The 27,923-nt window shown below is 44.1% G+C and overlaps 1 protein-coding gene across 11 annotated transcripts in view; it reads left to right on the plus strand.

The window, feature by feature from the left end:
* SPAG9 (sperm associated antigen 9) overlaps positions 1 to 27,923 on the plus strand; it is a 132,568-nt gene that overhangs the window by 83,068 nt on the left and 21,577 nt on the right. For 6 of the 11 annotated variants that reach the window (XM_015420372.1, XM_015420378.1, XM_015420375.1 and 3 more), the window contains 15 exons: positions 1,219 to 1,371; positions 1,463 to 1,514; positions 2,445 to 2,575; positions 5,271 to 5,327; positions 5,444 to 5,455; positions 11,430 to 11,603; positions 13,495 to 13,624; positions 15,936 to 16,031; positions 17,723 to 17,890; positions 20,058 to 20,229; positions 21,537 to 21,764; positions 22,651 to 22,849; positions 25,736 to 25,858; positions 26,751 to 26,831; positions 27,765 to 27,832. In XM_015420372.1, the coding sequence (XP_015275858.1) occupies positions 1,219 to 1,371; positions 1,463 to 1,514; positions 2,445 to 2,575; positions 5,271 to 5,327; positions 5,444 to 5,455; positions 11,430 to 11,603; positions 13,495 to 13,624; positions 15,936 to 16,031; positions 17,723 to 17,890; positions 20,058 to 20,229; positions 21,537 to 21,764; positions 22,651 to 22,849; positions 25,736 to 25,858; positions 26,751 to 26,831; positions 27,765 to 27,832 (1,844 nt within the window). The remainder of the gene's footprint in view (positions 1 to 1,218; positions 1,372 to 1,462; positions 1,515 to 2,444; positions 2,576 to 5,270; positions 5,328 to 5,443; positions 5,456 to 11,429; positions 11,604 to 13,494; positions 13,625 to 15,935; positions 16,032 to 17,722; positions 17,891 to 20,057; positions 20,230 to 21,536; positions 21,765 to 22,650; positions 22,850 to 25,735; positions 25,859 to 26,750; positions 26,832 to 27,764; positions 27,833 to 27,923) is intronic. The other 5 variants (XM_015420374.1, XM_015420376.1, XM_015420382.1 and 2 more) reach the window with 1 other exon arrangement.

A 27,923-nucleotide genomic window follows, 5' to 3' on the forward strand; every position in this document is an offset into this window, starting at 1 on the left:
TGTTCTTGTTCATTCAGGAAAGCATATCTCCTTGCTGTTCTCTGGAAATCTGCATTCAGTTGGGTAAATCTTTTTTTTCACCTTTGCCTTTCACTTTCCTTCTTTCCTCTGCTATTTGTTAAGCCTCATCAGACAGCCACTTTGCTTTCTTGCATTTCTTTTTCTTTGAGATGGTGGCGATTGCTGCCTCCTGTACAGTGTCACGAACCTCTGTCCATAGTTCTTCAGGCACTCTATCAAATCTAGTCCCTTAAACCTATTCTTCACCTCCACTGTATATTCATCAGGGATCTGATCTAGGTCAAATCTGAATGGCCTAGCGGTTTCCCCAACTTTCTTTAGTTTAAGTCTGACTTTTGCAATGAGTAGCTCATGATCTGAGCCACAGTCAGCTCCAGGTCTTGTTTTTATTGACTGGATAGAGCTTCTCCATCTTTGACTGCAAATTATATAGTCAATCTGATTTTGGTGTTGCCCATCCGGTGATGTCCATGTGTAGAGTCGCCTCTTAGGTTGTTGGAAGAGGGTGTTCTCTTGACAAAACTCTGTTAGCTTTTGCCCTGCTTCATTTTGTTCTCCGAGGCCAAACTTGTCTGTTATTCTGGTTACCTTTTGACCACCTACTTTAGCATTCCAGTCCCCTATGATAAGGAGGACATCTTCTTTCGGTGTTAGTTCTAGGAGGATTAGAGGGACTTTTTTCCTCATCTAGGGTGGCAGATTATGCTGTGCAAAAAAATAAAAAACAACATTTAAATTTTTGTTTTGTGCATGTAACTAAAAATGTCTGTGGTGAAAGAAACAGAACCTGTCTCAATATTATAATACTGGGCACTTGCATAAGGCTTTCTAAGAGCGCACATGAAGTCTTTGGAACAATCTCAGTTCTTACAGCTGGGACTGAGAGGTGGTTCTGTACTTGTGGGTAAACTAAGGCTTGAACTGCGGATTTTACAACTCTTAACCATATCCACTTTTTGTTCAAATATATAAATTACTTGGGCTTCATTCAGCAAAATGATTACAAGAAATTAAGAGTGCACTTAGAGTATCATAGTATCGCAGATCCTGATGAATTGGAACTGTTCTCAGAAGGGAGGGGTAACTCTTTATTGCATACATTCCTATGGCAAGAGTGAAATACAGTAGTCAAGCATTATTTGTGTTGCTGTGTGACACTGCTTAAAATGACCTGTGGCAAATATCTTTGCTGTTTAGAAATGCCTTGAATGTGGTGAAGAATGACTTAATTGCAAAAGTGGATGAACTATCTTGTGAGAAAGATGTACTAAAAGGAGAGTTGGAAGCTGTCAAACTAGCCAAACAAAAGCTTGAAGAGAAGAACAAGGAATTGGAGGAGGAACTTAGAAAGTGAGTGTAATGCACTCCATGTGTATTGTGGCAGAGAGGACCATAAAAGACATTTGGGTTAATGTAATTGGTACCTCTTGCATTTCTTTAGAGCCCGAGCAGAAGCAGAAGAAGCAAGGCAAAAAGCAAAGGAAGAGGATGATGTATGTAATTGAATTGACCTTTTATCTAATCTTTTTTTTCTTTTCTGCTCTATGTAATACTGCCAAATGTTATAACTTTTCCATGGAAATATTGTGGAGAAGTGTGTATTTACTATGGGCTGTGTGCTTCTCCTTTGTTTACTGGGCATAGTTTGCAACTGGATTAGTTTACTGGATCATAGTTTGCAACTGGATTACAATGGGACGAGGATTTTTTGGGTAGGGGGTGTTCTAAAAATATCTGCCTTTTTTGTTTATTTAGGTCCCGTTCACACGTGGCTATTTGGTCCGGGAGCGGGACAGTTCGGGGCCGGATCAAACCGGCGCGATCACACCACCACATCTGGGAAGCGTCTTGCTTCCGTGGCCGAACTGTCCCTTTCCCGGGATAAGCCGCGCCAAACTAAACCACCTATCTAGGTGGTTTAAAGGAAAGCGGCGTGGCAACCGGGGCGTTTGATCGCCGGCGCTTCCTTGCGCCGGCTCAACCCCGGCCCGGATCCGAACTGCGCATGCCCGAACATGCGCAGTTCGGCCGGCTCCCGTTCGGGCCGTGTTTTCTCCCCGGCGTTTGATCGCGCCGGGGAGAAAAGGCGCCGCGGCCAGGGGATCCGTGGGATCCCGCCGCGGCGCCTCAATGTTGGCGCGGCTTTTAAAAGCCGCGCCTTAAGAGGCTTTTCCCCTGCCGTGTGGCAGGGGCCTTTCAGAAGCTTCCATTTGCTGCCATTGTTTCTTCCAAGCCACTACTGCATGTTAGGCTTAGCCATAACAGCACCTGAATCATTTTGAATTTGCTATGCTGCCATTCTGTAATTCAGAGGTATTGGAGCCAAGAAATAATTAAAAAAACCCTATAATCCTTTCTTTTCCTTTTGTTGGCATTTTTGTTCTTCTCTCCTTGACCATCATCCCCTCCCTGGTATGCAACAGAGTGATATTCCTACTGCTCAGAGGAAACGATTCACTCGGGTTGAGATGGCACGTGTCCTGATGGAAAGAAATCAATATAAAGAGAGGCTGATGGAGCTTCAAGAAGCAGTGCGATGGACTGAGATGATACGGCAAGTAGAGAAACTTTGTTTTGGGGTGTGATGAGAGTGGTTAGTTCCCAGTAGATCCTTGAGTTAGTAGTTGCTCTTTGTGGCTTTAGAGAGAGAGAGTTGAGTTACTTTGAAATCTGTCTAATAGCCCATTGCATTGTGAACAAGTAGATTAACTATCCATCCACAGTAAGACTAAAATTGTTTGTATCATCCAGCTGTATCATCCATAACATGAGACCTCTGAATTCTATATTTCTAATTTTTTTAGGCCACCATAAGCTACCAATAGGTAAGAGAGGGAAATGTGGTAATTGTCTTATTAGATGCTGCATGATAGCAAAACCTGTATCTTCCAGTGCTTAAAAGAAAGGTTTGACGCATATACCCCATTTTAAAAAACAGGATTCTTGAGGATCCCCACTCTCCATTGTGGGAAAACTGTCACTGTTGACTGGAGGGGGGGGGTATATTAAAAAATCCCAGAAGAAATAGAGATGTGTCGTGGCATACAGATGTCTGTTTCCTGATAAGGCAACCCAAGTTGCGAGGAAGGGGTCAGAGTGATGGCTTCTGTCACTTTGTTAAGGCTGTGTTGAGAGAGATCCCTCATTTAGCAGGTTCTCTTCCTTTTCCCTGGAGCTGAGGGATGTTGATGCGTAAAGGCAAGCTTTGTCATGTGTGTCAGATTGCTTCCAGGCTGGCCCAGTTTACATCATGCTGGCCCAGTTTACAACATGCTGGTGTCAGAATTATTGCTGAATATGCCAGGCTGGAGCGTTGGTTTTGTCTGAGCCACAGTCTTTTATCATGAACTTCTTTTTCACAGTGAAAGATCAGCCTATGATGGACGTGTGTGTGTGTCTGTATCTGTGTTTGTGTGTACATAACTTTTCCCTCCGTCTACTGTTCACCTCCCTGCAGTTCTACTCTTCAAGTACTTTTCTCTATTTTGTGTATCAGAGCTTGACAGAGGAAAACAAACACCTGCAAGGGAAGGGGAGGGGGCAGATTGCAGGGAAGGAAAGAGCATGTCTGCATGGGGTGTTTGTGTGTGTGTGTTCATAGCCTGCACAGCCTATTGTTATCAACAGTAAACCCCACCTTTCTTCTACTGATCTGTGTTTTCAACACACATCTCTGCTGCAGTTGTGTCTGGCTTGGTCCTTCCCTTGGCACTCCCATGATTAACATCACATTTTGCTGCCATCTAATGGCCCAGTGTCATTACAACATTTTTAGTTCTAGCTAGTGACTACAGAAGAATTTTTTTCTGTTCTGACTAACTAGGATTGTTCTGCATCAGTCAAATCTGCAGTCACATGCTGCAAAGAATTTGTTTTTCCTTTCCCTGTATATGCGTTTAGTATGCCTTCTGCAGCCCATTATGTTGGGTACTTGCTGTTCTCACTAAAATTCTAAATATTCTTATGGGAGCCTTAACCATCTACATCAAACCCTGTCACTGTTTTGGCCATTTACTGCTTTTACAATATCACTCCTGTGAACATAAGAACATAAGCCAGTGTTGGATTAGACCAATGGCCCATCCAGTCCAGCACTCTGTCACACAGTGACCAGAAATACCAGGTGCCATCAGGAGGTCCACCAGTGGGACCAGGGCACTAGAAGCCCTCCCACTGTTGCCTCCCACCCGCACCAAGAATACAGAGCATCACTTGCACTAGACCAAGAGTTCCTTTCTATACCTGGTGGCTAATAGCCACTGATGTTTATCCAATTCCCTCCATGCTTGTAGCTGCCACCACCTCCTGTGGCAATGAATTCCATGTGTTAATCACTCTTTGGGTGAAGAAGTACTTCCTTTTATTCATTCTAACTAGACTGATCTTATGATGCAGGGTACCCCTTTAGCTTTGTTTATCCCTTAAGGAATTTACTAAAAAATGAGTAGATATTAATGTCGGAGGCTTTTTTGGAATGGGAAGTGATCAAAAAGACAAATAGAGTTCTAGGAGTTGTGTCCTTTTTATGGCTGCTTATATTGATATTAAAATGCTCTTAAAATCGCTGATATACCTGCTCATGTTTTAAATACTACTCGCTAGGGTACTTGATAATGTACAGGTGGTCTAATGTTGGACTTTCATGCCAGAGACAATAGCTTTGGGCAATTTTAATACCTTTAGATTTCATAATGTCCCAGCTGTTTGCAAGAAAATGTTATTTTTAAAAAGCAACAACATAGTTTGTCCTCATTACATGTAGGTTGCTGTTTCATGTTTCTGGAATTGCTCCCTTAATTTTTTGTGCTCCTCCTTCCCAAGCCCTGTAGCTTTTCTTGCCTTAAGTAGGCTAGTAATTTTTTAAAAAATTGCTTGGATCGAAATTTTCTGTAGCAGGGTTTTCTTTCTAGTCCTGGCTGAACAGACAGTTTCTTACGTCTGTGTTTCCACAAAAGCTGTATTAGAATATACAGTCAATGCTCTTCAGGTTTCTCTAAATAGTGGTTTTGTTAAATAACAAACTATCTTCATGTGCAAATGCAGTGATTTTACATTTCTGTCTTAGTATTCTGGTTTAATTTAAAAAATGAAGTATCTTGTTCTTTTATTAAAGTCATCTATCTCTGTTTGATAGCATGTTGTTTTGCAATCAAGCCTAAGACACTGGTTTCTCTGACACAACGCAGACCATTCTAGGTGGTCATTTTTCTTCCTGCTTAAAGAATTAGCTCATGGTTCTTTTTCTTCAGGGCATCAAGAGAAAATCCAGCCATGCAGGAGAAGAAGAGATCAAGCCTTTGGCAATTGTAAGTCTCAAAATAAACAAGTATTTTGTTCTAAAATACATATATAATTGGTCTTTTTGTTTCTTTAGAAGCTAAGGGACTAAAACACAAATCTATTTTATTTTTTTGCTATCTAGTATGCCAACTGGGTAAGACTGATCTTAAGGACAAATTGTATTGTAAGATGCATCTTACAATGTTGATTGTGCACGTGGCAGAGAAATGCAGTTGCCATAATCTGATTGTGTCAGGGTTTTAACAAATAGGAAGCAGTGTCCTTATATAGCAGGTCAGAGCTTAGTAGCTGCTGTTCTGTGAATATTGAAATAAACTGGAGGTGCTTTTTTGTGTGGTTTGCATATAATTCTAGTAGGTGTCTTTGCACCATCTTTTTAGACATCTGGGCATTCTCCAGCCCCTGCATATAAATGTCCATTCTTCTCTATTTTTAGTTTGGAAATGCATGGGATCATTTCAATGAGTGTTATGAGTGCTTAAATAGCTGCCAGATCTTCATTGTGGTTCCTGTGCATCACACTGACAGGTTAGGCTCCTGTGCCGGCTCCAATACGGGAAACTTCTAGCAAGCTCAGAACAGGACTGGAGCCCCTCCTCCCAGCATGCACAGGAACTCCAACCACGCATGCCCAGAGGGTGGGGCTACAGTATCCTGCCAGTTCTCTTCTCACTGCCACACTGATCAGTCGATCTGCTTTGGTTTGGGAACTTCTTATTGTGAGGGAAAGTTATTTTCTTTAGAGTCGTCTCTTACCCTTTAGCTCATTTTCTCTCTTTTTCTCCTTTTTTGTTTTTATTATTGACCTAATTCCCCCCCCCTTAGTTTTTTGCCATCTCCGACGCTGTTGGATCCCCCCCCCCCATATTTCTTTCAGATCTGTCTTTTTGTCTATGGCAGATTGTTGGGGGTTCTTTAAACGCTGCACCCAGTGCGAGTCCAAGCTTGCTCTGCCAGACGGTCATTCCCTGTGTCTACTCTGTCTGGGAGAGGTGCATAGGACTGGCACCTGCGTCCACTGTGTGAAATTCTCGAACCAGACACCTAAAAACAGAGCAGCAAGACTCCAAGCGGCCCTCCTGGAGTCAGCTCTCCAACCCAAGCTGATGGCCTCCACTCAGCTTGAAGTGACTCAGAAATCGACTTTGATCGCCCCCACTGAGCACTGATGGATTGCCCTCGATTGACGCCGAAGGAGTGACCCCGATCGTTTGATGTTTTGGCGGCTACTGCCTCCATTAGCAGGTCTTTGACATCATGGCCTCTGGGACCGACTGCTGCATTGACTGCATTGACACTGTCTTCTAAGAAAATGAAGGATGGCAAGGGTTTAACCAGGGGTCATTTCGTAGAAAAAGAGCTAGGGGAACTCATTAGCATATGCCACACCCCCTGACATCAGGGGCCCGGCGGTGGACCTGCAAGGCCAGCGGGAGTGCGAGGAAGCCCCGCCAAGGCCCTCCCTGGCCCCAGGCAGGCAGGGGTGGCGAGAGGCGGGGAGGAAGCAACTTACCCTCCCTCTTCTCCTGCCTCCTCCTGGCTGAATGAGGGCTGGAAGCGGGGCGGCCGGAAGCAGGGGGCGAGGCTTCGTCATGTGCCCCGCCCCCCTGCACCTCACCCAGGGAAACTGTGTTTCCCCGCGTTCCCCCCCGAAATGACCTCTGGGTTTAACTAAGGTTAAACACAAACACGTTAAAGCTGACCCGAACCATACTGTGGTGAGTGCTGCAGTGGGCTCTGACGCACCAACAGCTGCTCCCCTCACCCACTCTGTTTCACCGAACCTGACCAGTGTCCCAGCAATACCACCAATTATGTTACTGGGCTCACCGATTCGACAGTTGGGTTCCATGGTGGATCGATTGGCACCGAGTGATCCCTGATGTCGAATAGGTACTGCCTCACCAAGTAATGCCCCTCCAGAGCTCCCACTCCTCGGCCTCTGACTGCTCTAGATCCCGATTGGGATCAGTCACTGACACTGTTTTAAACATAGGCTGGAATGCTCAGCCTCCTGTCATAGCAGCTCATCCCTGAGGCTTCAGGACTGATCCCCTCACAATCAATTGCAGGCTACCTTTGCTCTACCGCCGTCTTCCATGATGGTACCGTGGGATCAGAGGCAACTGCAATACTTCTATGGTGCCTTCCTGCTAACTTTGGTGCTGCCGTGGCTGAATCCAGGAAGGCAGGTGGATTGGGACCAACAATCAGTCGCTTTCTGCCGTTCATGCTCCCCTACCAGGGACCGTCCTCCCTCGACGCCTGTGTTGCCACCTGTATCTGCCAAACCCTCGACGCTGATGGTTCCCCCTGTTCTCCATGACTCCAGACTGAATCCATTGGTACTGACAACTTCAACCCTGGCAGGGCCATCACAGCCTCCGTCCCACCTGATGCAAGTCAACCCATCCCTGCCTAATATGTCAGGGGCTGAGGATTTGTCTCACTCTTTGGCGAATGAATTTGATGGGGATGGATAGGGGGTCCTGGCTACTCCCTCAGGCCCATCTCCAAACCAAGAGGTGGCCAAGGACCTGCGTATTTCCCTGTCGGAAGACCTTTTGTTCTCTGGTGGTCCAGTGAGTGGGACAGTCCTTCCTTATGGGATTAGGCTTCTCCTCACGCAAGGCCGGTCTCATTGATTGATCCAGCTGGGGGAGGGGCCTATCCCCTGGGCTTCCCCATCTTACAGGCCCTGCCAACGCATCAGGATGGAACTCAGCTCTGGAGAGCAAAGATCCAGCAAAGGCCCTGGCGGACCATGTTGGGCTGCAGCTGGCAGCAACAAAAAACAGTCCTGGGGAAGGAAACCTTGATTGAGTCACGATTGGCAGCATTCAAGGCAGGCCAGCGGCACAGGGAGACCTCTGGTGGGTGCGACCCAGTTCACAGACTCCCTCAGGACTCTTCCCCTTCGGGCTGGAGAGTCCTCCTCTGCCTCCCTGCATCCAGGAGAGGAGAGCAGGGAGTTTGCGAAGGCATTGGGGGAACTGCCAAGAGAGAAGTTTCTGAGTGTAGAGGACTTGGTGCGGAGAATGACGCAGCCGGGAGGATTACCCTAGAGGACCTGTGGTGAGCAACTGCCGGTCATCGGGGATTGTGCATGGGCACTTGGGGGGGAATGAGTGGATACTCCCCTCCCCCCATCCCACCTCTCCCTACAAGTAGAGCCCCGGGAGGGGGCTGAGGGCAGGAGAATGCCGAAATAATAGCAGAGTCTCTGTTTCTATATAGAGAGTATTTACATGTATTTACACTGAACACTGGAGATAGTCACACAGACTTTCAGTAGCAAATTCACTATACAGAGTGACAAAGTGCTACGCATACAGTTGATCACAAATCAGAGATAGACAGCAATGAACAAGCTGCAATATATATTTACATCAACCAATCAGGTTACAATATTCACAATAGCTGAGTCATGGTGACTGTTCCAGAAATCTGATTCAATCTCAGTCACCTGACTATCAGATTAGATCAGCATGATCTGATACATCAGCTCATGACTCACTGACATCTTGCCAGCAATATAACCAAATGCTGTCAGTCCAAACCTTCAAACCCACCCAACACCCCCAAACCTAGCAACTTCAGATACCGGGGGATGTGAGGTGTTCTCTCGTATGGTGGGAATATGTCTCCAGTTTGACAATGGGCGCTCCCTTTCATCCTCTTACGCCGGTGGTCACCATCACCACAGATGTGTCAATGTGGAGTTGGGAGGCACATCTGAATGGCCTGTGTGTGGGAGCTCAGTGGAAGGCACACCTGAGGAGTTCCCACATAATTTTTTTAGAACTCATGGCAATTTGGTATGCCCTACAGTCCTTCCTACTATTGATCAAGGGCTGAACAGTTGTGATCCTGACAGACAATACAACTGCCCTCGCCTATATAAACAGACTGGGGGGCACTGTTTCACGCCATCTTTGTCACTTGACTCTGACTCTGTGGAAATGGTGTCTGGAACACGACATTTGGATATCAGCAACTCATCTTCCAGGTGCCCAGAACATGTAGACAGATGCCCTCAGCAGGGGGGGACACACACACACAATTGCACAAATGGAAACTGAACTGGAAGTATCTGCAACCCATTTTCCGGCAATGGGGCCACCCACAAATAGATGTCTTTGCAACACGCCAGAACTCCAAATGTCCTCAGTTCTTCTACAGAGGGGGAACGAATGCTCTCTTTCTGAGGGAAGAGCTCTTGCTTCCCTGGACAGGGAAATTGCTATTTCTTTCCCCCCCAATTCCTCTCCTGACAAGGGTGCTGAACAAGATCTTGCGGCACAAACCAGACTGTATTCTAGTGACTCCTTGGTGGGCCGTGTCAACCATGGTTCCTTTTACTGCTTCACTTCTCCAACAGGACCATCCTCCACTTCCCCTGTGTGTCAGACCTTCTCCTAACATCGGAGGGACAGGTCCTGTATCACAACGTGTCACACCTCAAGTTAACAGCCTGGAGAATACTCAGTGAGTCTTCTCTGACAGGGTAGAGACTGTCCTTTTAAATAGCAGGAAACTGTCTACTCATTCTTCACATGCTTATAAATGGCCGAAGTTACTTGCATTCCTCAGACTGTACAAGGGAGACCCCATCAGTGTCAGACGGCATTGCATCTTTGACTTCTTTCATTTGCAGATGCAGGCCTCAGCCACTCTTAACTCAGAGTCTACCTGGCAGCGATATCCGCTTTCCATCAATGACTGGACAATACTTCAGTCTTTTGTTCACCCTGATTCTAAAAGATTTTTGAAGGATCTGCTACCGTTTTACCCACTGGTTAAACTACCAGTGCAAGCCTAGGATTTGCCCATGGTGCTATGCAGGCTTACCTGTAAACCCTTCGAACCCATGGCTACCTGTGAGTTGAAGTTTTTATCCTGGAAAACAGCATTCTTAGTAGCAGTTACAGCTGCTGGCAGAGTGAGCAACCTTCTAGCCTTCCGCCATGATGCTCCATATTTAAACTTCCTGCCAGATGGTGTAACCTTGACTCCGGACATTTTTTTCCTGCTAAAGGTGGTCGCAGAATTCCTCCTGAATAGACAAGTTGTCCTACCTGACTTTTATCCAAATCCTAAAACAGAGATCAAGCATTTCGGGCACACCCTAGATGTTAAGCGGGCGCTCTTGTTCTATCTGGACAGGACCCATAGGTTTCACAAGGATCCCCATATCTTTGTGTCTTATGCCGCTCATACCGTGGGACATAAAATCTTGATGCAGAGATGATCTAAATGGATTGTAGGGACTATAAAGTTTTGCTATTTTCTGGACAAGAGGCCTTTGCCTATTCAGCCTGGAGCCCACTCTGCCCAAGCAATATCAACTTTACAGCCTTTCTCAGAGGGGCGCCCCTACAAGATATATGTCAATCGGCCTCGTGGGCTACTACAAACACATTCATGAGACATTATGTGGTGGATGTTCGGGCTCAACGTTGTACCAGTATGGGACGTTCGATTCTGCAACCTGTGGTTTCCTGAGATGTTACCAGCATCCTCCTCCAGGTAGGCGCAAGCTTGTTAATCTCCCATGGGTGTGATGCACAGAGACCACGACGAAGATAAACAGGTTGCTTACCTGTAACTGATGATCTTTGAGTGGTATTCTGTGCATTTGCACCACCCACCCCACTGCTGTCAGCCTTCAACTTATTGTCTTTCCTGAGGGTTGGCAGCAGTCAGAAGGAACTGGCAGGATACTGGAGCCCCACTCTCTGGGCATGCGTGGTTGGTGTTCCTGTGCATGCCGGGAGGAGGGGCTCCAGACCCGTTTTGAGCTTGCTAGAAGTTTCCTGGATCGGAGCCAGCGCAGGCGCCTAACCCGTCAGTGTGAATGCATAGATGACCACTACAAGATCATCAGTTGCAGGTAAGCAACCTGTCTTTCTCTGAGAGTGTGAGCTGTGCTGGGTAGTTAATGGCTGCTGTGTTTGGACTAATTTCTTTCCTTCTTTTCATCCTTACTGATTGCTTTGAATTGGACATTGTGTGGAGTGTCTTATGTATATAAGAAACTATGCCCAACAAGACTATCTGTTAGGTGTATTTATGGATATGTCTGTTTCTGCTCCCCCATCTCCCAGTTTTAGCAGGCTTTTCAGCTCCTCGGGCACTACTGCTAAGAAACCAGAACCACCAGTAAATGTTAAATACAATGCTCCAACCTCTCACATTACTCCATCAGTCAAGAAAAGAAGCAGCACTTTATCTCAGCTACCTGGTGACAAATCAAAAGCCTTTGACTTCCTCAGTGAAGAGTAAGCCCTATTTTGCTTGTACTGTTATGTTGATGATAAATAGCAACTTGCCAATCTTGTAGTTGTAAAATAAATTTAATCAATCAGAGGTACCATTCTTTGTGCTTGTGGTAAGAGTAGAGAAGGTATCAATACCTGTGGCAGACTGCTGCAACTTACCAGAAATAAATATCAGTAATCACTGTTAGTCAAATGTCAGCAGGTAGGTTGTTGAGACGTTGCTGTCATATTTGTTTTGTGTAGTTAATGGTTGCTTATGGCATACCCTTGCTTGAAACAACCTGGATTTGCAAACATTTTTGATGTCATGACTCCCAGACAGAGTGCACTACAATCCAGTACTGTGCTACTTGAGTGTGTTGTAACTTATGTCAAAATTCTTCAGGGCCCTTCTGTGTAATCTTTTTCTTTTCGTTGACAGTGTTTCCATTCATAGCATATACATTTTTTTGTCTTGTTTGGGTAGTACTTTTGTTAAGATGAGGTTGCAAGCAGTCAATGGATGTTGGTCTTTAAATAGGAAAACACTGTGTGTCCCTAAAATAATTTAGTCTTTGGTATTAATTGTGTTTGACATTTGTGCAAGTTATGCTGGTACTTTGTGGGTGTAGTTACGATGGAGAGGAACATGTCTCCTTCCCACCCCTATTCAACACATTCCATTCTTTGCTGAAATACTTGCCTAAACAAGCCATACCATTTTGTGAGGTTCTAAAAAGTTGTTTAGAAATTTTGAACGCCCCTGCAAACTTTCGAATGCTTCTAGTCCGGTTCTCTTCCATTTGCTTTTTCTAGTGATCTGAAAATTCCTAATAAAGTATATGGGAAGAGATGGTCCCTAAGTGATCCTGAGCCTAAACTGTGTTATGTTCTCTCATATTCTTACGTCCTTTCTCAGAGTAGTTGAGAGCATTGTACTTGGTTCTCTCATCTCCGCTTTGTCTTCCCAACAACCCTGTGATGTAGGTTAGACAGAGTGACTGCCCTAAGGTCAGTCAGTGAGCTCCATGGCACTGTGGTGATTTGCACCTAGGTCTGGTTGCAATCGTACACACTAATTGCTACATCATGCTGGTTCTTCATGTGGGATCAGAACTTTCCGTTATAACCACCACCTTGAATTCTGCCCCCCAAAAGATGAGGATGCCATTATAGCTGTGCAAGTGCCAGTGTATTGTGCTTATACAGTCCTATATATTATAGTAGTTTTGGGGGGAAAGCCTCCTTTACAGTGATTTATTTCAATCATCTAGAAGCCTGAATCATCACTGCCAGTTAGTGTCAGTGTCTGTTTCCAAACAAAATTGGTAGAAGGCATGCCTGACCATCATCACATCCTGGGCCTCCAGGTATAGCTATGGATCCAGAAGCACTTCAGGTTGTGAATCTGAGAGATCAAAGAGTAAATCCGGTCTGTGATGTGAAGGTCCAACTCTGCTAAGGCATGTGAACTGCCAACCATTGTCATGCTGTGTCAAGAAGTCCATCTTTTATCTGGTTTGCAGAGCACAAGTGTTTTTAAAAGCCCTTAGTGAATGGTGGGATGAGGGGAAAGTTGGGAAGATTTATAGCCATCAGTGCCTTCTGCTGATGGATCACTGGATCCAACCCAGAATATTGAGAAGACATGATGCTTTGAAAGCCTTATTTGGACAATTTCCATAAATCATTTCGACAGAATTCAGAGATAGTTCTAGGAATATCACAGAAGCTAGCACAGTTGTTATGGTGTTCAGGGCGTTTAGACTTAGCTTCTAAATTCAAAGGTTCTCATTTTTTGCCTGTGCCATAGCTATATAAATCCTCCTTCCCCGGTTGTATCTGAACAAATGAGAATTTGAGTCAAGTAGAATGTGTGGAACACAACTTGTATCTGTTTCCCTTTACCCAGGACTGAGGCCAGTCTTGCCTCACGTAGAGAGCAGAAGAGGGAACAATACCGCCAAGTGAAAGCACATGTTCAAAAGGAAGATGGCAGAGTGCAAGCTTTTGGTTGGAGTCTTCCTCAGAAATACAAACAGGTATTACACTGAGGTGATTAAAGATGTCCTTCAGCTACTAACCTCATGACAAAGCATCATAAAACCCCACTTGGATAGTGTGGTGCCCTGTTCCTCTTTGTAGCTGTCCAGTACAGTTCAGAGCAGCATTCATTATTCTCTTGTCTTCAGTTTGATCTTCATAACAACCACCCTGTGAGGTAGGTTAGGCTGAGAGAGACTGACTGGCCCAAAGTCACCCAGTGAGTTTTATGGCAGTTTGGGGGTTTGAACCTGAGTCTCCCAGATCCTAGTCTAACAGTGTAACTGCTACACTAGCTCTCACTGCTCATGTGGTAGGTCACAAGGGGCACTTTTTCACATAAAATTAAATGGAGAAAATATGGTTGAAAATCTGTGTGGAGAATTTTATTGCCAGAAATGATATTCCTAAAGTAGTATTACATGAATTGCTACATGGAATAATGCACTAGGCTAAAATGTTTAACCCAAAGCAATATATAAAACCATCATATAGCACTGCATAAAATTAAAATGCATTGAAAGTGTTATGAAGAATATTTAAAAACCTGGCCAAATGAAGAAAAGTTTCACATTTTCCCCCACCCTCTCCCCAAAGAGTGCAGAGACAGGCTTTGAGTCTGATTACTGATTACTGAATTCCATAGTGAGTAATGAATGCAATGACGCCACCCAAAAGACTTCTCCACAAGTTACTCTTTAGTTGCCTTACCTCATGTGGCAAGGGGTTCTTTGGGTTGAGCCCCATTTTCAGAGCCTCATGGCAGGGGGATGTATATTGGTGATAAATACTGGATATTAGAATGAAGCAGCAGTAGTGACAGCAGCCAGGTCAGCAGGAGGCTTGGCAAGAGGACTTCAGTTATCGCCGCCCCAGCCCCCTTGGTACTTTCAGGAAGGAAAGGGCCCTTAGAGGTGACAGCCGGTGTTGCTTGTCACCTGTTTCTCCCGTGAGGAAACCCTGCTCTGTTATTTGTATAGTTTGTGTTTTAATTGCAATTTTGTAAGAAAGCTGGATGTAAATATAATAAGCATGGTGAAGAGCAGTACAAACTTGGGAAGATTTACAAGAATAGTACAAACTTTCTATGATGCATAAGGAGCAGTAGTTGCAAAGTGGTCATCTTGTAGAGCTGCCATATTACCTTTCTGAGATTACCACAATTCCTTTTGTAATCGGGAAATGTAAACATGAAACGAACATAAACATGAACCCTGGAGTGCCTCCACATTCAGAGGCACTAATCCTCTTAATCCCAGAGCCAGGTGGCTACATCAGGGGACGGCTTCAGCTTCTATGCCCTGCTGTTGGCCATCCAGAGGAACTGGTTGGCCACTGTGTAAGACAGGATGATGGACTAGATGGACTGTTGGTCTGATCCAGCAGGGCTCTTCTGATGTTCTTACATAGCTTAATGTCCCAGCAAAAAATGTGCCGCACAGAGTTTCAGAGTGACTGGCCTGAGGTCATCCAGGGAGTTTCCATGGCAAAGTAGGGATTTAAACCTGGGTCTCTCAGATCCTAATCCAACAGTGTAGCCACTACACCATGCTGGCTTTTATGACTCTATGAATCTGATTCGCTATGGTTCTATGAAAAATCTCCTAATAACACTACTGTACATATGAGTGTGCGTGTATGCATAATAGGTAGTAATATCGCTGTTATATTGTATGTAACTTATAAAAGCACATTTTCAAATACTGGCAAATCAGGCTTCATTAGACTGTTTATGAAAAGTCAACATTTCCCCCCTGGCTAAAGATAAACTGTTGCTGAGAAAAAAATTCTAGCTGTAAAAAGCCACTGAACTGTGGGAAGACTGGGATGACCTCATGTTCAAGCGGCTTGTAATGGAATGTTCAGTGCGCACTGTTTGCAGAAACATATATGTTGTGATAGAAGAGAAGAAAAATTAAAATCAAAACCAGCATTGTGCATAATAAGACTTTTTAATTGGTTGCAAGGCACACATTACCTTATTTATTTATTCCTTTTTCCCTGTGTGTCACTGCCTCTGATTATTCCGTATTCCTTGCTTTGTAAGATGTGTGGTGTTAACTATTTCATTTTTTTCTGCATTTATTTGTTGAAAAAATGCATTTTTATTTATATGGGAAGAAGTCTTTATCTCTCCTGGTTTGTGACATTAAAAGAGTGGATGTATGAATTTATTTTCTCAGATGGCTCAGTATTCTCATCTTGGTGAGACCCATTAAGCACAGAGGCATACTTGGGATAACTTAATGTGATTGAAATAATCTGCATTTTCTTTTATGTGATGTAAATAACTGCCCTCCTGCTTTCTAGATTGTGAATGGCGGCGGCCAGGGTGATAACAAGATGAAGAATTTACCTGTGCCTGTTTACTTGAGACCACTTGATGAAAAAGATACATCCATGAAGGTAGAGTTGTTTACTTTCTCATTATATCAGACCTAACAAGCTACCTGAGCAAACTGCATCTGCTTATGGGAAGGCTTGAGTTTCTGTATAGTGCCCAGGTTAATGTGTAGGTGCTTAATAAAGTATTTACAAGTGGCTGGGGGGGGGGCTTGAGGAACCACTGTATGAGGAGATAAACAGTTTGGAAATCTCTTCCTCCAGTCTGAGCTCTCAGGAGATTGAACAGCCTAAGCTATTCCCCCTACTCCCGTAGCAGTCAGCTGATCTTGATAGGCTGCCCTTTCTAGAGTACATCTAGTCCTTGTTGTACTGAACAGAGAGGGTTTTTGTTTTGGTTAAATTACAAAGTTATATTTTTTTGTACCTTGAGCAGACCTGCTGAGTAGCCCTGTGCTTTGTAGACTGTCTGAGAAATAGGTGTCCTGGGTAGGGTTGCCAAGTCAGAAACTTACCGGAGTGGGAGACTCCCGGCCGTTGTCTGGAGCGTGCGCGCCCCGCATCCACGTCACCCGGAAGTGACGTGGGTACGCTGGGCACCCTGGGGGCGGGGCCAGGACCATCCAAGGGAAAACCATAGAGTTTTCCCTTGGATGGTCCTGGCCCCGCCCCCAGTGTGCCCGGTGTACCCACGTCACTTCTGGGTGACGTGCACATGGGGGTGGAGCTCCCCCCAGGGCCTGATCCGCCGGCGGCGGGGAACGGGCCTCTGGGGCGGGGGTTTCCCCGCCCCCCGGGGGGACTTGGCAAGCCTAGTCCTGGGTAGGATTTATATAATTCTGTTGAGAGAGCTATGATTGGCTGCAGATTTAGTTGGTATGCTAAGTTGGCTGTGTGGGAATGGTAGGGGACAGTATTTGGAGGGGAGATTCTGGTTTGGAGTTAAGTGTGTGCAGAATTACTTACACTAGCGCTGCTGTATCACTGAGTTACGTTGGCATGAAGTTTATTTGCCTTCCTTAACAATCTGTTGCCTGGGGTTGTGCTCCTAGAACACTATATAGCATGTTTTCCAACAATCTATTTGTAACTAGTAAGATCAGTACCATACTCTGTAGCGTCAACATATTTTTGATACAATTATAAAGATAGGGTGTTTTCAGGGCTCTAGTCGGGGGGGAGCTCTCAGGTACGGAGCTCCGGAAGAGAACCTCTAGGGGGCGGGGCGGTCACGTGGTGAAGCCCCGCCCCCTTCTTTACCCCGCACTCTGCTTCGATCCTCATTCCGTTTGGGAATGAGGATGAAGCAGGAGGGTAAGTAGCCGGGCCTTCTGACACACTTCCGGTGATGTCAGGGGGTGTGGCCTTCTGTCACTTCCGGTGATGTCAGGGGGCGTGGCATATGCAAATAAGTTATGCTAATGAGTTATGCTAATGAGCTCCGGCAGCTCTTTTTCTACAACAAGACCCCTGGGTGTTTTCATTAGGTTTTTACTCTAGGAGCTCAGGATGGATCTCTCCCTTTCTCCATCTGATCCTCACAGAAGCATCCATGTGAGAGGTAGATTATGCTGCCATGAGAGTGAGTGAGTGGCTGGCCCAGGGTCAGCCAGTGAGTTTCAAGATGAGTAGGGATTTGAAATTGGATCTCCCAAGTCCTATTCCAGCAGATATCTGCACCAGTGCACCATGATGGCTCTCCACTGTTGCATAATGTTGGACTATTTATATATGAATGTCTTTTGTCTTTCAAGCTGTGGTGTGCTGTTGGAGTTAACTTATCAGGAGGGAAGACGAGAGATGGAGGTTCTGTCGTTGGTGCTAGTGTCTTCTACAATGATGTAGCAGCTCTGGATGCCAACAGCAACGAACAGAGAAGTGCATCTCAGAGCAGCCTGGATAGATTAGATCAGGAACTCAAGGTATGGCCTAGATGTATGATCAAATAATGAACGAATTTTGAAGGTCTGATAGCACTTTAAGTAAATGGGAGACTTATCAATCTGCTCTTATTTGTTCTGTTCAGCATTCTCTGTATAAATATGTTTGAGTCAGCTTACAACAAAAAGATAAAAGCAATACACACGTCACTTTTTAAAAGCAAAGTGAAAACAGGAGAATAAAGCTGAAGTAATTAAGGAATGAAATTGAAGCAATAAAACTGAAACAAACTCTGGAGGATGGCGGAAGACAGGAGGGCCTAGCGTGATGTGGTCCCTGGGGTCGTGAAGAGACAGACTCAACTGTGTGACTGAACAACAACAAAATATTTAATATGAGTACATAACTACTAAAAGAGCAATCAGATAAAAAGGATGTCAGCAAACCTGAAGGTGAAAACAGTCATGAGCATAACAAAGCAGACATAGGCTTGTGTATATATTTGATTGTGGCACTTTGTATTTTGAAATCATAAAATAAAATACCAGACATAAATTTGGACTCACAAGTAATTTCCATGGACAAAAGAGATTTCCATCCATGGAGCATGACTTTCTTACCTCACCCTCCTATTGCAGCTCACAGTGTCCCCCAAGTGCTGTTCTTGGGGGATAGAGGGACCCCCTGGAATAGTGTGGGGGTGAGTCTGAGGTCTGCTGCAGGAGGCAAGAATTGGTGAAACCTCTTCTCCCGTTTGCAGAAATACTCTGTGGGATACAAATTAGGTTTACTGAAAAGTTTGGGAAAATAATTATTTTTGTTTGGTGCCTAAATAATAGATTTGACACTAGACAAATGCCTGTGGAGAGGAAGTTCCACAATTTGAGTGTCTCCACCTCTGGGCACACAGGGGCCTCAGATGATGATCTAACCACTGGGCAGGCTTGTAGGTGAAGCGATTCTTCAGGTGCCTTCATTCCAGACTACATGGGGCTTTTTAGGTAATGTTTGTTTTCTGATTCTCAACACTTCACTAAATCTAAACAGTTGAAGCACCTTCCCTGTGAGGAAAGGCTAAAAAGTCTGGGACTTTTCAGTTTAGAAAAGAGATGACTAAGGGAGGACACAATAAAGGTTTAAAAATTATGCATGGGGTGGAGAGAGTTGACAAAAATAAATTTTTCTTCCTCTCCCAAAATACTAGACCTCAAGGGCATCCAATGAAGCTGATGGGCAGTAGGTTCAGGATGGAGAAAAGGAAATGCTATTTTACACAGACAGTGATTAAAATGTGGAATTCACTGCCAGAGGATGTAGTGATGGTCACAGGAATAAATAGCTTTAAAAGGGGACTAGATAGATTCATGGAGGATAAGTCTATCAGTGGGTACTAGCCATCAGTGGGTACTAGCCATGGTATCAGTGGGTACTAGCCACTGTGTAAGACAGGATGGTGGACTAGATGGACTGTTGGTCTGATCCAGCAGGGCTCTTCTGATGTTCTTACATAGCTTAATGTCCCAGCAAAAAATGTGCCGCACAGAGTTTCAGAGTGACTGGCCTGAGGTCATCCAGGGAGCTTCCATGGCAAAGTAGGGATTTAAACCTGGGTCTCTCAGATCCTAATCCAACAGTGTAGTCACTACACCATGCTGGCTTTTATTTGCCACTTTCTTAGAAATTCAGTGCATGGTGCATTCAATAGGGCTCATATGTAATTAATCTCTTATGTTCATTCACCAGTTTTCACCACATGCTTTTGCAGTAAGTCAGTCATTAGCTTCTAGGTTCCACAATGAGTTTTGTTGCCCCCAACTTTTATTCCTATCAAAATTGGCTGCATCTGAAAAGAACACCAATACCTAATTCCATACAACTGCCCATTTTTAAAATTTGACTATTTTTTTTAAAAAAACAGAACTTTTTTTTTGTGATAGTGTATTCTGTCTGAAATTTTACGTTTATTGAAATCAAGTGGGCAATTTAAGAATATGTGGAGCTGCTATAATACCTCTGTTGTTCAGTACATAGGTTTTCCAGTAAGTGAATATTTTCCCTTTTGATCTGTATTTTCAGTGAATACATCTGGCAATTCAATATGAATTTCCCCCCATAAATTGAAGGTGGATATAACACACCATAAACGTTATTCCATATATCATGTAGCTAGTCACTTAAATTAACTTTTCTTGGGTTTCCTCTGTATAGGACCAGCAGAAAGAACTGAAAAATCAGGAGGAACTATCAAGCCTTGTTTGGATCTGTACTAGCACTCACTCTGCTACAAAAGTGATCATTGTGGATGCTAACCAGCCAGAAAACATCCTAGACAGTTTCATTGTTTGCAATTCTCATGTACTTTGTATAGCTAGTGTGCCAGGTAAGAAACCTGAGAGAGCAATTCTTAAAGTTAACACAGATTTAGTTGTTGTAGATTTTCTGGGCTGTATGGCTGTGGTCTTGGCATTGTAGTACCTGACTTTTCACCAGCAGCTGTAACGGGCATCCTCAGAGGTATAACACAGAAAGATGGAGTACTCTCTGTGTCAATGTAAGAAGAAAAATGGTAGGCAGGTAATTTATATCTACTCCGGAAGGTGGGGTAGGGCTGAGTCATTATCTTGTAGGAGTTTCCCAGGCTGTGACATGCTTTCATGAGGAGGTTCTTTTGCATATGGATTGGCTGTTGAAATTCTTGAATCATATTTTTATTTTGTAGAGTATATATTTCATAGAACTATTTCATACAATATGTGTGCATTTATACTCTATTTCATAATCTAAACACAACATGAGGTTACATTTCATCTATATAACCGACAAATTAAACTTAATCCAAATCCAGATTGTATCCTCTTCTTTTTCTTATTCCCATATCCTACCCGCATATAAAGGCTGTTGAAATTCTGATCTTATCTGTAGTGCTGTTGTAAGATGTAGAGCATTTTGTGTTTTTCAGGACAGGAAACCATGCCCTATTTATTTTTAAACTCTCTTCTTTCCTGTTGAAACTGTGTTTATGTTTATGAATTTCAATGGCTTCCCTCTGTAATCTGAATGGTAATTGGATGTGTTGTCCAGCATTTCAATATCTTGGAATAAGACACTATGTCCTGTTTGAGTTAGGCTATTTTCAGCCACTGCTGATTTTTCGGGTTGGCCAAGTCTGCAGTGTCTTTCATGTTCTTCTATTCTTATCTGGATGGTCCAAAGGAAACCTGTCCACAACTGCTGAGTATGTGGTATACTCCTGCAGAAGTGAGGGGGTCTCTTCTGTCTTCTGTCAAAGGAATCACTGATCAGATGGGAACACTTATGAAAAAACACAACCTACAAACAGTATTCAGACCCACCAGAAAAATACAACAGATGCTACGATTGGCAGAGGAACCAGATACGTGTTAAGAAAATCGCTTTGTCTCTTAAAATTAGGCATAAGTTGCTTCATTTGTACAATTAGTATTAAAGGGGTTGTTACTTTTTCAAACACATTTCTACCTGACTAGAAAGTTTCAGTGAGACCTGGTATGTGAGTATTACGGAATATTTCTTGGTTCCAATACATTTTGTTGAACAGCTCACATTCTGTAAACTGCCAGTATTTTTTCAATAACCCATGCCCCAAAAGACCTCTAAAGCATTTAAACTACATCCAAGGAAGTGAATGAAGTCTTGTATTTGTTTCAGGGGCAAGGGAAACTGACTATCCTACAGGAGAAGAAGGGTCACAAGAAACAGACTCTGGTATGGTAGACAAGTCGTCTTTGTGTAGCAGTATGAACAGCAACAGTTCAGCAGAAACAGACAGTCTGTTAGGAGGAATCACAGTAGTTGGTTGTACTGCAGAGGGTATTACAGGGCCTTCTACTTCCCACAACGCTAATGATGCCTCACCTGAGGCAGATAAGGAGCCAGGTATGAAAACATCAATATTTATTTGTTTTTCTTTGATGTAGCGTAGAATAGTGTTGAAGTGTTAATTTTATTAACCCTGGGTACTACTTTAATTCTCCTCCAGTCTGAGGATTGGACCTTTTGTGTAGCAGAATGACCAAGAACAATCCAACTTGAAGAGTCCAGTCTTCACACTGCAGGAGGGAACAATTGCAGTAGTAGCCAGGAAAATGTCTATGCTTGCAGGATGCAAACTGTACTTGCTAATTTGTCAGTGACCTTGTGGGGTTGACTTTGACCTATGCCTCAGTTGGCAGTACACCAGTCATTTGTAATGCATCAGCTATAAGGAGATGGGGTGGGTGGGTGGAGGAAACAAGGAGATATCAACATTTTGCCTATGTGTCCACCTGGGAAATAAAACACAATATGAAGACCATATGTATGTAAGAGGTATAAGTTTGCTTTTCTGTTATTTTATATGAATAACCTTGGAGTTAATTCTTATTGACTTAGTCAGTGAAGCCTTTGCATTGAGGAGTTTACAAAGTACAGTATTAGCAGCAGATAATGAGTTAAAATGGGCTAAGTAACTGTGGGGTGTAGTTTGCTGAGTTAGAGATGGTAGTGTCTTGTTTGCAGCAGAGATGGAGCTCAGGTGCAAAGGCACTACAAAGTAAGCAAGTCACTCCTAGCTTGAGGCAAGCTAATTCTGTTGCTTAGCTCCCTTCTCCCCCTGCCCTTATGCTTTAGATGTGGCATTATCAAGGGTGAAATTGCAAAGAGAGAATAGAAAGGAATGTAAAAACAATCTGAAGTATGACTAGTCTGTACATGCTAAGAGGTGTAGCAGTAGGGAGCTGAGTGATTATTTGGATTCATTTTGTAACTGAAATATTTATTGCAGAGGTTGCTGCTGAAGATGATGATGCTGTAGATGAGAATGTCCAGACAGCAGAGGAAGCAACAGAAGCAACAGAAGTCAATGCTGGTTCAGGAGAAGAAGGAGTGGATGTTGCACAAACTGGAGTCTACACAGAGCATGTCTTCACAGATCCTTTGGGAGTTCAAGATACTGTAGAGGGTTCTCCAGCATATCTGCCTTGGTATGCCTGTTTTCATATTAACATAATACGGAGGCTGGTAAATACCTATTAGAGTATATGGGCGCTTTCACACATGCAAAATAATGTCGTTTCAGTCCACTTCAGTGACCATTTACAAGTGGATTTTGCCTTTTCACTTAGTAAAATCCAGTTCCAAAGTGCATTGAAAGTGGATTGGAATTGCATTATTTAATGTGTGTGAAAGCAGTATATATCTTGCTACATTTGTGGTCAGGCGGAGGTCTTCATTTATTTATTTATATCTATTGGATTTATATCCCGCACTCCCTGCATAGCAGGCTCAGGGCGGGTTCCATCAGACATAATAAACAATATACCGTATATAAAAAATTAAAACAGTTAAAACACCAATAAAATACAACACCATTCATCCAGTACAAGTTATAGTTAAAGCCTCATTTAAGATATATGAAGCCAGTATGTAGATGTATTGGCCATTGGGCACAGTTTAAGTGGCATCTGTTACAGGGGTTTGCCTGTTAATGAGTTTTCAGATTGTGATGCAGTCTGCTCAGGAACTCTTTATATGATCAGTGGCCAAGAGAGGGTTCATTATACCTACCACTTCAGCTAACAGTTGTGATCCCTCAGTTGAGATAAGTTTACTTTTGTTTGTGGCAGAACATTAAGTTTAGGCATTCTGTCTTGGATGCCTTCAAATGGATTCATGTTGCAGAAATGCCAAAATTTAAAAAGGGAGATTAAACTTCACAAAGGTCTTTGAAATAAAATGACCAGGAGAATTTAAAAGCATGTATATTGCATGCAAACTGTAACTTGGTGTCCATTAATTTCAAAAGCTGCTTTTGACAGTGGAGAAGTGGTGGGGCACTAGGGCTATTAACTTTTCCTCTTCCTATTTTTTTCTGCTCCACAGTGTGACCCACATAACTTGCTATCCACATGGGATTTCAAGTGACATTTAAAACCTTGTAGTGGGGAAAGGGCTTTGTGGAGCAGGGAAAGGATAACTAACTTCCCCTCCTGTTTCTTCATTATTCCCCCTTAGAGAAGCCATTAAAACAAAAAAGAAGCCATTGGACTACAGTTACACAAATTTTGCATGCAACATGTTGTTTGGCCCTTGGTGACAGCAGTATTCTGTTGCTTTTAGTTGCTAAAGAGTACCCTTTCTCACATATTTAAGGCTCTCCAACCTATTTCATTGTTCAGAAATAGAGAAGAAATCACAGTAAAACTCCTGATAACATTCACAGTCAGGGCCAGCCCGAGGTGTTTTTGCGCACTAGGTGAGGCTAGCTCGTGGTGCCCCCCCCATGAGGCTGCCTTGTGGTGCCCCCCCTCACCACAAAAGGAAGAAAGAGATTTGGGGTTACATAAGCAAACAACGATCAGGAAAAACAAGCCCTGCAGAATGCCTATGTCGGCAGAAGGAATAACCTTGAATGGTGCGTGTGCAATGGAACTAAGTTCTAGTCCAGTTGTGTGCACGCAAAGCTTCTACCCCGAATGAAACTTTGCTGGTCTTCAAGGTGCTAGTCTGGACTGAAACTTTGCTCTCTGGCTTCAAACCAGCGCACGGCAGCCCACCTGAATCTCTCTTGAATGGGCTCAAAGAAAAAAAAAGAGGCAGTGGGAAGTCGCACGGAACGCCCCCGCGAGTCTTCTCCGGGGGCTGGTGAGGTGTTGGCTTCTGGGCGCCGACTTCCGACTTTGGGGCTTCCAAGGGGGTGACCTACACGGATCTGCGCTTTGCCATGAGCCCCCCGGAGAAAAGCCAGCCTCCTGGGGAGGCACTGCGCGAAGGCGGGCAGGCAGCCCGATGGCCCAGCTCTTGCCCTTCCCCTCGCTTCCCCCCCTTCCCTTCGCCGCCTGCCTGCTGCTGCTGCCGGACAAGGCGTCCTCCCTCCCTGGGGGGTCACGGCAGGGACAGGGCTGAGTGGCGGCAGGAGCACCTTCTGGATCTTGGCCTCCGCCACTTATGTAGCCTGCCCTGTCCCATTGGCTGGGAGCAGCTGCGCCCCACCCACAGATCACCCGCGAAAACCTCCCCCGCTTCCCCCTGGCCTGGCAAGGCACCCCTGACCTCCATGCAGCCACTGCTTTCTCTGCTCCCCCCCCCCCCCGTGTGCACCAGCAACGGCTGGGGAAAGGCACTCCTTGAAACTGAGTTGTGGGAGAGAAGGGGGGGAGGGGATCCCGCCCGAGGTGGCCGGGGCTGGGAGCAGGGAAGTTCCCCCGCAGGGCTTCCTTGCTCCCGGGATGCCCCAGCACCTTCTGGGGCACCCCTGCAATGTCCCCTGGTGGGGACGAAGAGGGACCAGGCAGCCCAACAGGACACGCCGGGGGGGAGAATGAGGCAGTGGCAGCAGAGACTGGGGTCAGGGCAACGCAGGGCTTCTGGCAGGGGGCTTTTGGCAGGGGCGCAGTTGGGCGCCCCAATGATCCGCCCGCCCTAGGCGAAAGTCTAGTTCGCCTAGTGGGTGGGCCAGCCCTGTTCACAGTAAAACTCCTGGTAGTATGGTAGCAAGTAATATGCGGTTAAAATGAGTTTCTAAAATGAGATACTTACAGAAGATAAAGAAAAAAGGTAATGCCTCCCATCTCTCAGCCTAATTTACCTCAAGGGTATTGTGAGGATGTGAACCAAAAGCAAGGACTTTGAGTTCTTCTGAGGAAGGACAGGTTTTTGTTTGTTTTTTAAAATCAAATGCATAAGCTTTTCTACAGGGGTTTCATTCTAATCTTACTCAGTTTTGGAGTTGAATATTTTGACAGGTCCTGTATTAAAAGGTGTGTTACTTGTCTTAGCTTGGGATCATGTTAGACTTGTGTGCAGTATTATTTCTGAATGCTCTTTGTTCATACTGTTCTTAATACTGTGGCTTTTCCGTCCCTTCTCAGCAGTGAATCAGACTTGTATAAAGATGTTGCTGTGTTGCCAAATGAGCAGGATCTCGTCAGAGAAGAAGCTCAGAAAATGAGCAGCCTTTTACCAACTATGTGGCTTGGAGCACAGAATGGATGGTAAGCAAGGGCTTTGCTTTGTTTGGTATTGGCTTGCCAATAGAAGTCCCTTTGTGGTTAGTTCAGTGCCTGAAAATGAAACATCAGCCTTGAAAACTGTCTGCTCTGAATTACAACCATAATTCCATCTTGAGATACTGGCTTGAATCTAAACACTGACCCATCCACATATCCCTTTGACTCCTTGGAATGATTCTTCCTGCACTGTTAGAAGAGGGAAGAAAATCACTTTCATCTTCTACCTCATTACAGTAATACCGTCCCCTCAACCTACATGTTTATCCACTGGAGTTCCATAACCCCCTGAATAATCTTCCCAGGGGTCAAAAGGGACTGCTATGGGAAGGGGGAGTAAAAGGTAGGGGAAATCCATATATCTGTGATCTGCAGTTCATTGGAAACAAGCGGAGACTTTCAATAAATGTTAATTGAAGTGTATTAGTAGTCACCATACTTGACAATGGTTTCTGTACCCAATGAATTGCACAAGACTCAACCAGATATTAATTAATTTGGAGTTAGGAATTGACTGAAATTTAGATGAAGGGGTTTCACTTGTTATGGTATGGGAACTTTGGTTTAACGTTATTTTTCCCCAATAAGAAGTGTATGTGAAGTAGTACAAATTTCTTTGCATGTCTGTATTAAAGGATCCATTAAGAACTAACAGCAAGCTGAATCTCCAGGCAAGGCATCACCAAAGGTGAATAAATTAGATGCTACCAAGATAACTTAATACAGGCTGGTTGGAGTTAGTAATAGTTAAGACTGCTTATAGTTTTTTCCATTAGAATTTTTTGGTTAGTCTTTCCAGAAGCAGGGCCATTTGTAAAACGCTGACATGGGTTTTGTACTTTTGGATTTTTAATCCATTCTCTTTTTGTCATTGCAGTTTGTATGTTCATTCTTCAGTGGCTCAGTGGAGGAAATGTGTCCATGCCATTAAACTTAAAGATTCTATACTCAGTATAGTGTAAGTTCCTACCAAATTGCATTTCCATTTTAAACTGGAGTTTGCTCAGCAGAAAACAGTTATACAGATAGCTCTGTTACATTAAATACTCATTTAGAAAAGAATGCTCTAATTCTCTTTTGGAGAAGAGAACTCTAATTTGTAATTAAGTCAACAGGGTTGTGTGATGTTTGCAGCTGTGAAGCTGTCATACTTTCTTCCTGGTTCTTCCTGGAAATGTTTGAGGCCAATATCGCTACTGAAAGCAAGGATGGCGGGGAAAAACACTGCAATTTCATCTTTTAAAAAAGTGAAATACACACTTATCCCGTTAGTTAACAGTGGTTTGTGAGAGAAGATAGGTTTCTGTGTGCAGATCTGTTCTACCACAAGTGACAGATAATGATGTGCCCACACTCCGTCCTCCCTCCAATTTAAGCACTAGGGAGTCCTTAGAGATACATTGTCGATATGACACTTTTCTTTGAGTTTATTGGATTTTTATTTATATATAAAATTTGTGTGCTGTCTTTGCCCATCAGGGACACTTGATGGTGTGAAATGTATAGCTTCACTATGGATCGTGGGGAACTTCATTAGAGGCCAAGCATATAAAATTTGGGACATTGTTCCACAGTGAAGGAATTTTTCAATTGAGTCTCTTTAGACTTGGCGAATGCAGGAAGGAATTTCTTATCATGACAGCCATTCCAAACAAATTAAAAATGGTTGCTAGTTTTGGATTCATTATGTAACAGTTCCTGTTGACTCTCACCTGTATGTACACCTGAATGCTAACAGCACTGATCATCTGTTAGAAGGGGGAAAGGCACCACACTAAGGGAAGTACCAGGGTCGGATGTGGGGGTGGAGACATCTTGAGCACATCCTTCTGGTTTTATGCTCCCAGCATTCTCACTATATGTATATTTTTCCTCTCTCCCTCTTATCCAGACATGTAAAAGGAATAGTATTAGTTGCACTAGCAGATGGAACTCTAGCAATATTTCACAGAGGAGTAGGTAAGCATTCTACCCAGGTGCCTAAACCTTGCCTCATATCTACATATCTGATTAGCTTCTGAAAGGCTTATATACAGCAGCCCTTGCAACA

This window comes from Gekko japonicus, unplaced genomic scaffold, assembly GCF_001447785.1.
Source record: "Gekko japonicus isolate JY-2015 unplaced genomic scaffold, Gekko_japonicus_V1.1 scaffold360, whole genome shotgun sequence".
Lineage (NCBI taxonomy): Eukaryota > Metazoa > Chordata > Lepidosauria > Squamata > Gekkonidae > Gekko > Gekko japonicus.